At 33.9% G+C, this 12,120-nt stretch overlaps 1 protein-coding gene across 3 annotated transcripts in view; it reads right to left on the bottom strand.

Annotated features, from left to right (window-relative positions):
• Positions 1-12,120, bottom strand: part of PRMT3 (protein arginine methyltransferase 3) — a 128,359-nt gene that overhangs the window by 98,154 nt on the left and 18,085 nt on the right. For all 3 annotated transcript variants that reach the window (XM_032881206.1, XM_032881207.1, XM_032881205.1), the window contains one exon: positions 4,664-4,785. In XM_032881206.1, coding sequence (XP_032737097.1) covers positions 4,664-4,785 — 122 coding nt within the window. The remainder of the gene's footprint in view (positions 1-4,663; positions 4,786-12,120) is intronic.

Below are 12,120 nucleotides of genomic sequence, written 5' to 3'. Positions count from 1 at the left end.
TGTGAAGGAACATCCTTACTTCAAGAATTTATCCAGGTATATTTTGTGATCTTGTTCCAAACCTGATATAGGGGTCACCACTATCTTTAAAATCATTATGTTAACTCTTCTCAAAGAACTTTACCAAGCATCTGCCATGAATCAGATACTTTGGTAGGTGTTCAGAATAAAATGATTAAGAAAATATAGCTCCTGTCCTAGAATCCAGAGGACACCTAAATAAACATGACAACAGATCAAATATTCTCTAGGCTTTTCTTAATGTTTCATTTCTAACAGTATTCTAGATACAGGCAATATAAAAGATTGCATCTTTAATGTCATGGTGACACTGAAAGCATTGCACCGTGGCTGTATGATGGATCAACCTCCTCCTGGAAGCTCCTGTGCAACAACATGCAGAACTCTGAATAATGAGCTATTCCATGGCTGAGTCAATGAGAAGCCAAAGGCAGCCTGAATTACAGCAAAAATTTTACCAGATGCTACCCCTGCTTCCTGAGAGTGAACACAGTATACAATTGTCTGGCAATTCCATAGCTTTGCTGTCCTTAGGTAAGTTCATGTTTCTAAAATGATCATTCACTGTGGAGTTCAAAGTACGAAAGCATGAATAAGAAACAATTTTTCATCCTTCCATATTTCACTTGGAGTTCTATTTGGCCCTGCTAATACAACATCTTTGAAAACCTATATTCTACTTTATATCATGTCTGCAACCTCAAAACTGCAAGCCTGACCTTCATCTTAAGCCCAAATATACATTTATGTGTAATATACATTATAACCCCTAACATACATGTCAGTTTACATTAAAATCACTATTTATTTCATTCTAAACACATTTCTTTAGAAATATTAGATCTCTTTTTTAAACAAAGGGATACAAATTATTTTATCACATTCTGAATGTAATTCAAGGACTGTACACTAAATATGTTTAAAAATAATGAAAAATGCATTTTAAAAGTATCCCTCTTAGAATTTAAAGAGTTTTGTTTTTTTTTTTCAAAGACTCCATCTATCTATTTGACAGAGATCACAGATCACAAGCAGGCAGAGAGGCAGGCAGAGAGAGAGAGGGAAGCAGGCTCCCCGCTGAGCAGAGAGCCCGATGCAGGGCTCAATCCCCTGTGATCATGACCCGAGCCGAAGGCAGAGGCTTCAACCCACTGAGCCACCCAGGCGCCCCTTGAAGTGCTTTTTTACAGGTATCGCTTACAGAGTTCTACAGAAATTCTACTGTGTACAGATCGCTGATGTAACAGCCTCAGAAGAGCAAAGACTCAGAACATGCCAACTGGAAGAGTTGTTTTCACTCACTTTGATGATTCTGGAAAGCTCCAATATACAATAATAGAAAATTATAAGAGAAGTTGAGAGGGGGCACCTGGGTGGCTCTGTCAGTTGAGCGTCTGACTCTTGGCTTGGCTCAGGTCATGAAATCCAGCCCCATTTCAGGCTCTATGCTCAGCATGCAGTCTGCTTGAGAATCTTTCTCACTATCCCTCTGTCTCTCCCACCCACCCCATGGATGCAGGAGCTCTCTCTCTACAGAAGAAGGAGAAAAAGAATGAGAAAGAGGAGGAGGAAATAATCTTGGGGGGGGGGAGAGAAGTTGGGAGTAGATTTTAAGGGAAGAGAGTGAATACAGAACGAAACTGGCCAAAACTTGAAGTTTAATGGTTTAAGAGAGTAGAGACTGTGAGCAATTGGGAAAAAAAAAAAAAAGGCAGAAAAGAGAGTCATCATATTTTGGGGGGATAGTACAATAAATGATATTTTAGAAACATAACCAACAAAATATAAAATATTACTTGAGGCACTGATGCCAAGCTAAACATACCTCTACTACCACTAATTAATAATATTACATTTACTGCTAAAATTTAGTAAGCAGTTACATGTCAGCCATTTTGTAAACCACCATGAATGGATTCAATCCTTATAACAATGTAACCACCATCAACCTCACTTTATAAAGGAAGAAACCGGAGATTAAAGAAGTAATTTGATCATTACTATGTAGCTAATTAATCAAAAAGCCAAAACCAGAAATCAAGTCATGTGTTTCCAGATGCTGAGAGAAATATGCTAGACTGCCTCCTCATCTGGTAGAACAATTAGCCAGGAAACTGTGGGAGTATTAACAGTAAACTGTCTCCCGCATACTTTTTTAGGGAGACATTCACAAATAGAAAAATAGAAGTTCTTTTACCCAACAGTATACATTTCAAATGTTCAAATGGAAGACAAGGGAGAGATGCTTATAGACACTATGGATGTAACTATCTTTTTCACAAAATAAAATAGGCAAAAGTCATAATCTCTTCAGAAACAGTGTAATGTTGGTTTAGCCAAACAAAATTTATATAAAGCAAAAAGGGCTGATTTTCAAATTCTAAGCAAATTATTGCGTACAACTAACACAAGCCCTGTAAGTAGTTAAACAGAGATACAGCCCAGTAAATCAGCTGTGAGGATGAGGGAGTCAGGCTGCCCGGGATCTAATCCTGGCTCCACCACAAATAAGGAGACTTACTCAATCTCTGCCACCATTTCTTCATCTCTATAATAAGGATAATCATATACTATACTAATCATATTATATCTACCTCAAATGAGATTCAACAGAGAGTACTAAATTAAGGTTAGCAATTTTTATTATTAAAATGAAGTACCTAAAACCGAGTGCTATGTCAATTTCAATAAATGCCCTTATGCAAAATTTCCATACACTGCAGCACTACATTTTATATACAATGAATGTGAATATAATCATTGTATAAAGATATTTCTAAAAAGTCACTAGGCATTCTATGTGAAACAAAAATAATATAAAATAAAAGGACTGTTATCACCATCCTTTTCCTTTTCTTCCATAAAGGAATTAAAATGAGAGCACTTTGTAGAAAACAAAAGTGAAAATTAACATGTAAATGCACATGGTCTTTTATAAGATTAGAGCTTCAAGTAGAAATATCTTACCATAATCTTCCTACCAACAATGTATTTTTGATAATTGTTCTAAAACAATCTCTTCTTGAGAACACTGGTTCTCATATTTGTTTGGACGGCAATGCACAAGCAAGTGAGGGTGTTCTTTACGGAAACCCCAAAATGATAATGATGTCCTTACTGGCATCCTAAGAACTAGGAAAAACTTCACTAGATTAGAGTTGCCTATATACATGCAACATATATGCCATTTTCTCCAGTATGAAAAGAATAAGCACAAACCCAGAACTATGAAAAATCTAACCAAGACCAATGTTATTTTTCATTAACATCAATTTGGTACTTGTTAATAATAGTAGCTGACTTTTGAGTACCTATTATGGGCCAAGCAATATGCCAAAGAGTTATATGCATATCTTACTTATAACTTACCTTGCTCATAATCATGAGGTATTCATTATTATTTTAATTTTGACAGTGAAACAGCAGGTGACGAAGAGGTTAGATATAATTTAAGTTCAAATAGCTGGTAAGCAGGAGTGAGGATTCAAACCAATCCTGACTCAACCCTTGCACTCTGAACCACAACACTAAACTCTACATGATACAATAACATCTACAAGTTTAAACATCTTACATAATTATATTCAAATTTAATACTAATATGGAAGAATTAATATTAATCAATTTTAAGAACAGAACATGAAGTATCGATGGGAGGACCATTGAAGAACTGCTGTTGGGGATGTAATGTATTCAGGTAATTATAGTTAATGATATTGTATTTAAACACTTAAAAGTTTATACACTTGAAAGTTCCTAAGAGAGTAAATCTTAAATGTTTTCAACACAAAAAGAAATGGTGGTAACATGATGCAATGGAGGTGTTAGGTAATGTTAACTGTAGCATACACAAAGGTATGGAAGCAATACATTGTATATCTTCAACTTATACAATGTTATATGTCAATTTTATGCCAATAAAGCAGGGGGGAGCCACGGGGGAGAGAATTGCTGAGAAGCTCCTATTAGTTATTTACTCTGAAAAATACTCCTAAGTTCCAAGTATAAGGTGCTTTGTTAAGAACACAGCTGAAGAAATCTAGTTCTCTAAGCCATAGTTCAAATAAAGTCCTTCTTACTATGACATAAGCCAATTGTAAAGTCAATCCTTGATCAATTAACCTAACTCCTCAAAGAGAGGAGAAATTCTAGAGAATAAAATTAAGTTTTAGGAAATAATCTAAATCTACTCTGCTTTGTTTGTAATCATTTCGGAATTCACTTATTTTAATTTGAAGGAGGCACAAATGTTAGTGGTGCAAAAAAGAAAAATTATAACCCTTAGTCTTTAGTCTGATTGCTATTTGCTGAATATGAAACGAATATTGTTTTGTTGAGTCCTCTAACAATATTATCTTATATGTCAACGATTTCTAATTTTGTATTATTATAATTAGCATATTTATACCCATAATTGGAAAGGTAAGAAATTGTATAAAAATAATTGTCATCAGTGAGAACTGTGAAACAACTGTTCATACCTCAAACACGCCTAGTTCAATCTAACCTAAAATCTTATTATTCTGGAATGAATTTTTACTAAAAGACACGTCTTGAGTCTGCTTCAGATAGCTAGTAAAGACAAGAGGATTAATCACCATATTTAAAAATAATCTTAAATCAAGCCTTAAAATACATCTACCTTATGATATCCATTGCCTGGTAAAGTATTTCAGACTGATCAACTCCAAGAACTTTCTTTGCCCCAGCTTTAGCTGCAAACATAGAGAGAATTCCAGTTCCACAACCAACATCCAAAACCACCTGGTGTAATAAAAAAACAGATGTTGTTGAGAAGGTCTAGTATTTTAAGTTCTATTTATATATATGACATTACCGGGAAGGAACAGATGACAAAATTTAAAATCAATGATAGTAGTAATTTCTATTAAAAAAAAAAACAAAACTGAAGATATGATTAAAATGGGTTGTTTTAAATTCCTTTTTGGGGGGGGTATATAAGTTCTGTGCCTAACATGGGCTTGAACTCATGACCCCAAGATTAAGAGTCTTGTGCTCTACTGATTAAGCCAACCGGGCACCTTGGTTGTTTTACATTCTCAATAGCATATCTGGCTATATTCTGCTACCAATCAGATGCAACAATGTAAATTAAGAAATGTTTTATATGAAATATGTGATGTGTATAGATTTCATAAGGACGTATTCTGTTTATAATTTCCCTACTGTATGTATGCATGCTCTAATTTAGGTTTAGTAGTTCTAAATTTTAGCTGAAATAAACTTTCTCAAGTTTGAAAGGCAGGAATTAACTTAAGCAGGATAAAAACCTGATCCAATACAATTAACAAATGCTTATAAAGGAATCCTAGATGTAGAATATTGTCATATCCCCTCCAGATCCAAAATTAAATATTCAACTCATTTAAATAATACAGATATATTAAAAATACATTGGCTTCTAGAATTCAGAACTTCAATATAAGTTTTAAAAATGATCCTCGGGGCTCCTGGGTGGCTCAGTCAGTTAAGTGTCTGTCTGCCTTCGGCTCAGGTCATGATCCCAGGGTCCTGGGACTGAGCCCCAAATTGGGCTCCCTGCTCAGTGGGAAGCCTGCTTCTCCCTCTCCTCCCCGCTTGTGCTCTCTCTATCTCTTTCTCTCTCTCTCTCAAATAAATAAAATCTTTAATAAGTAAAAAAAAAAAAATAAAAATGATACTCATTATCATTAGTGAATGTAATAAAAATCAAAGTTTAAGATGATACCGGAGGGGCACCTGGGTGGCTCAGTGGGTTAAGCCTCTGCCTTCAGCCCAGGTCATGATCTCAGGGTCCTGGGATCAAGCCCCACATGGGGCTCTCTGCTCAGTGGGGAGCCTGCTTCCCCCCTCTCTCTCTGCCTGCCTCTCTGCCTACTTGTGATCTCTGTCAAATAAATAAATAAAATCTTTTTTTTAAAAAAATGATGATACTGGAAACAGGTAAAAAGCAATTATTTCTAAATTAGGAATTGCATGTTATTTTCAGGACTGTATAGTAAAACCTGCAAAAACAAAAACAGGGCGCCTTGGTGGCTCAGTGGGTTAAGCTTCTGTCTTTGGCTCAGGTCATGATCTCAGGGTCCTGGTATTGAGTCCCGTATCGGGTTCTCTGCTTGGCAGGGAGCCTGCTTCCTCCTCTCTCTCTCTGCCTGCCTCTCTGTCTACTTGCGATCTCTCTCTGTCAAATAAATAAATAAAATCTTAAAAAAAAACCAAAAAAACCAAAAACAAATTGCTGAGGACACACATTAGGCAAAGTACTCAGAGGTATAGTACTATGTGAAATTACTGAAAACTGTAGGGCCTTAAGCCTTTCATTATTGATGGTCTAAATCCTATGTGCTTATCCCAAAATATGAAATGATTTCAGTATTCTGTAAATATTAGTACAGTTAAGAGCAGGCATTGATCACAGTAATGGGATACGGCCACAAACAAGACAAGCCCCTGTCTTAAGGAAGGGGAGATTCTCTTGTGGAGAAGACCAATGAATGAACAAATATAAAATAATGTCAGGTGGTAGTGTTATAAAGAAATTCAAGCACCAGAGTAGAGATTAGAGCAGGGAAAAGGGAACCATCTTTTCAGAATTTTAAATAGGTCTGTGAATATGTTTCCCCACATGTGAGCACAGAACTGAAGGCAATAAAGGAGCATACTATGTGGAGATCTGGAGAAGTGTCTTCTGGCCACGGAGGATATCAAAGGCAAGGCATGAAATACCAGGCAAAGCTAGACCAATGTGGCTAAGCTGGGTGAGAAAAGGTGGAGGTGAAGTCAGAGATTAAGAAGGGACCATATCACACAGAACTTTTGGATTTTATTCTGAGTAATGGGAAGTTACCGTAAGAAAAACAGAACGAGAATTAAGAATTTATTACACTGTTCAAGAATTATTTTATTCTTCAGCTAGGTAATATAGTCAAATAGTTTAGACATAAAAACTGTATTTCTTAGTTATCCTTCAAGAGACTTTCTATGCAAATGTAATGCAACACATTTTTTTTCTTTCCCCTTTTGCCCTTGCTCCGTACTGCTTTTCGTATTTAACAATGTAGAGATCTTTCTGTATCAATTTACAGAACTTCTTTCTCTCATACAGTCGTATAGGATTCCATATTATGACTGCACCATAATCTACGGACCTAGTTCTCTACTGATGGACATTTAGGTAGTTTCTGAAATTTTACTAGGATAATCAAAGGTATAAATAATCTTATACCCAACTGCATTCACACATGAGTAAATCTATCAGAGAGAATATACATATTTGTAATCATGGCAGATATAATCAAATAAATTCTCTTCCTTGGGCCAATCTAACCAGCAATGTTTAAGTGCTGATGTCCTTATAGATGAGACTAGCCTATGGAACATACAATCACATTTTTGGCTATTTGCCAATCTTGCAAGTACAAAATAATAATATGTTGGTCTAGTTAAAACATGTATTTCCATTATCATGAGATTTAGCATCATTCCTTACGTTGTAAAGTCATATGTAGTTCTTTGTTTAGAAACTATCTACTTATATACCCCTCCTCTATTTTTCCAGTTAAGTTTTTTCTTATCAAATTTCTAATCAAAATTTTCTTAACAAATCTTGTCAAACAACAATTCTTTGTAAGTTAAGGAAATTAAACCTCCATAATAAAACCTGGAATGTTTCTCTCAGCATATATTTTTTTAAGGAACTCTTGTTTTAGTAGCTATGAGAGATTATATTTTTAAAGATTTTTTAAAATATATTTATCCTGAGAGAGAAAGAGAGCATGAATAGAAGGAGAGGCAGAGGGAGAGGGAGAAGCAGACTCTATGTTTAGCATGGAGTCTGATACGGGGCTCAATCCCAGGACCCCAGGATCATGACCTAAGCCGAAGGCAGACAGTTAATTGACGGAGTCACCCAGGTGCCCCACTCTCAGCATATATTTTTGTCTTTTGAGTCAGCTTACAGTGACTTTTGTTATGTAGAAATTCTTTACTTACAGTAAAACTCATCAATCATGTCTTTTATGGCTTCCTCCTGGATTTTCATAATTAGACTGACCCTCCCCATCTTCCCTGTTTCATCCTCATACATTTCCTTCTGGTATATTTATGGTTTCATTAATACACTGTTTTTATCATAGTTTATATTAAGAGATATGGTTTCAACCTTACTTCTGTTCAGATGGCTAACCAACTGTTCCAACATGCTATTAAACAGTCTGTTTCCCTTACTAATTTGATATGTGACTGTTAAGATCTGCTGAATATCTGTGTCCTTCCAAAATTTATATGTTGAAATCCTAACCAAAAGTGATGGTATTAGAAACGAGGGTCTTTGGGAGGTAATTAGGTCATAAGGGCAAAGCCCTCATGAATGCAATTAGTACCCTTATAAAAGAGGCCCCAGGACAGATTCCTCTCTGGAGGAAGAAGGCATTTTATGAACACAAAGCAGGCCTTCACCAGAATTAGCCAGTGCCATGATCTTGGACTTCCCAGCCTCTGTAACTGTGAGAAATTTCTGTTGTTACAAGCCACTAATAAGTTCATGGTATTTTTGTTACAGCAACCTGAATGGGACCTGGAGCATTAAGTAAAAATTATGTATATATTTTGGATTTCTATTCTGCTCCCATTAGTTTATATAATCATGTGCCAGTAACTATACTAATTACAGAAGCTTTACAGAATGTTTTAGTACTTAGTAAGGCTGGTCCACTCTCTGAGCCACCCTCACTACAAAATTGTTTTCATAGTGTTTCTGGAAAATTTTGTATATTTATTTTTTTCATAAGAACAAGAGAATAAACTTGTCTAGGTTTTTTAAAAAAATCTTAGTATTTTTATGGGGATTGAGCTAAAAATTCTAAGTTAATTTAGGGAAAATGGACAATTTCAGTTTTCCTACTCAAGAACACAGGATTTCAGTTTGTTTAAATTAACTATCATGTTCTTCAGATTTAAAAGTTTTTTTCATATTAGCCCTGCACATTATTTAAGTTTGTTCATATGCATTTTATCTCCTGTATTGTTTACTGTTATGAGTGGAGTGCTTCATTCCATTATATTTTGAAAACATAATTTACTAGAACTGACTCCAAAAGAGAGAAAATCTAAACAGCTTGATTTTCACTGAAGCAATAAAGTTGTCAAAAGTTTACTACTCTGTGTCTCCTATCTTGTGCCCCTCAAAGAAGGACAAGGCCCGGATGCTTTCATCTGGAGAGAATCTGTGCTCCGTCTGAGTTGAGTCACCACATTTTAACATAGCTACTTTAACAAAAAAAAGTTAAGGATTTTAAGATGGAAACTACATGTCATTGCAAACAAAACTAAAACATATTCTTAAGTTACAAATATAATGTGTTAACCATAACAGCAAGAAAATACTATAATAGGTAGCATATATGCTTACAGTCCATTAGTTTGAAATATATGGCATAAAATAAAAATGGAAAAATATGTAACACAATCGTAAGTGCTAAGTTCCTAGAAACTTTCACTGAAATAAAGGATCTGCAAAATTTCAAAATTAAAAATAAAAAGTCAGTGTGGAATTTAGAAGTTTGATACTATAGTATTTGCTAATGGTGACTGGGAATATCAACAGTCACACACTGTTTACGGAAAGACAGGCTGGCAGCACTAATACCATCTAATGTATAAATAATCTTTTTTGACTCAGGAAGTCTACTGCTAGGAATTTATCTTATTATTGTACTCTTACATATATTAAAAACAAATTTAAGTATTTTATATTTTTAAATGAATTGTTTCTAGTATTAAAAATTAAAACTTATGGACATTCTTACATTGGACATATGAGCCAATGTTAATAAGGAATCATCTCTAAGGAAAGTTGCTGAATAAAGAAAGTTTAATACAGAAGGATATATATTACACATTCCAATTAAAGTATGTGTTCTTTTGTAACACTATATACACACACACATAATTTATATACACATGCATACATATGTGTGTGTGTGTGTGTGTGTCTTAATGCTCATTTTGCAAATGAGGAACATGAGAGAGTTTCAGAGAGAGAGAGAAGGGTACAGGTCAGGATCATAAAGTGGATAATTTGCAAAGCTAACATGCAAACATAGGCCAATCTGCTTCTAAAGCTATATTTTTAAAAATACTTTTAATTATATATTAATTACTTATTACACCTAGCTCAAAATTAGGTAATAAACTAAAATATAATCAAAGGAAAGTAAAAATGATGACAGAATAAACTAACATTATTTTATAAAATGTTGAAGGAATTTGATTCCTTTTTCTGAAAAAAAAAAAGGAGAAAAAAAAGTGAATCAATTTAACTGTAGATAATAATCAAAAGCATAGTGAAGGCACTTAATTGTGAATTTCTTCAATGGATTACAAATAGAAATTATGAGTGCGTGATAACACGATTAAATGCAACCCAAAGTTAAATTAAATCTGAGAAACCATATGGCCTCCACAGGAGGTTTGTGAATTCAAACAATAATAAGAAAGGAATAGAGGAAAGAAGTCAAGAAGGGGGGTTGAGAAAGAGAAGGAAGGAAGAAACGCATTTTTAATTATAAGCACCTTTTTGAAAAATAAATCTCTACTATGCACTACATAATATGATATAGAAGCTAGGGTTGTATAAAGTTTGTCTACCTAATACAGATAAAAGCAAACAAAAACAATGTTAATAAAACTTAGGAAAACAAGTTATTTCATACATTTAAAAAAGAATTAGATTTAAATAATTTTATGAACATATTCTATCATGGCCCACAAAAATCATATGACTAAATATGAAAAATAATGTCAATTAAAATATAACTAATGCATCCCACTCTAATTATTCATTCTATCCTAACATAATGGTGTTTCAAGTGCAGTGGCATAGGCTTAAGGGCACCAAACTAGGAGTAAAACCCCTCACATTTGTTTTTATTTTAGCTGCCTGTTTTAGGGAAGGTCAATTAACCTACTGGTCTCAAATATCTACATGTGCAAAATGAGATAAACACTTGCCCTGCCTAGTTATAGGCATATTGTACAGTGACAATGACACAACATGTTTGAAAGCAATATATAAATTATCAAATGCTACTTAAATATATGATAGTAAATTTTCTAAATCTGTAGCCACAGTATAATAAAGGAAAGTATCCCACATCACTTAAAAATATGAAAGCTCTAGATTATTTAATATTGTTAATTACAGAAATTAAACCATGAAAGTGTTCTAAGGAATTAAAAATTGATAGGTATAATATTTTACATTGCAATATGTTTTTGAGAAGTCATAAATGCCAAGCAAAACTAATTACACATTGATTAACTTAAATGAAAACATTTTAGAGAAACTGCTAAGGAAAAACAGTCCCAAATTATTAATAAGCTGTTTTCTGATTTTGGCAGATTTAACATCTTCAGTAAGAGCAGTAAGTAAAACACAAAATAACTGAAACATTATCTATTTTCCATGGGCATGTATTTTGTCTGAAAATGTGTAACAAATATATTTAACATGTCAATAATACCATTAAAATAAAAAACTAGATGCAGAAGTGACTGTGTATGTCTATGAATCCACTAAGATGCATTCCATACATGTAGAAATATTCAGAATTACTTAATTTCTCAGTGAATAATCTTCTAGTTACAAATATTTGTGCCTTTTCAGTAGAGTCTTGGAAATCTACTGGAAAAGATGCTTTTAACTTACTTTCACTTCTTAACAATTTCTTACAGTATTTATATCAAAAAGTATTATGAAAAGATGGCTCAACAACAGTGCTTTTGCAATTAAAAAAAATCGTAATATCTTCAAACCAGAAGGGGTTAAAATGATTTCATTCTATAGATGAGGCCCAAAGAAATCCACCCACTTCTCTAAAATTACTATTTATCTGGTTCCTGAGAAGCCAGGCAGGACTAATGATGCCCAGACCAGTACATGCTTAATTTCTCTATAACATATTAATGAAAAAAATAAAATAAAAATCTGAACACAGTCTACCTACAAATAGAAAGCAAAATTTTTAATAGTAACACATTTGCTTCACGGGAAACAAAATGGTTTTTAGGACATATTAAATAAATTGTTCCAGCACTTGG

This window comes from Lontra canadensis, unplaced genomic scaffold, assembly GCF_010015895.1.
Source record: "Lontra canadensis isolate GAN:19392208 unplaced genomic scaffold, GSC_riverotter_1.0 scaffold74, whole genome shotgun sequence".
In the NCBI taxonomy this organism is placed as follows: Eukaryota; Metazoa; Chordata; class Mammalia; order Carnivora; family Mustelidae; genus Lontra; species Lontra canadensis.
The sequence above is the reverse complement of the archived record's forward strand: the minus strand, read 5'-3'. Positions and strand labels throughout refer to the sequence as shown.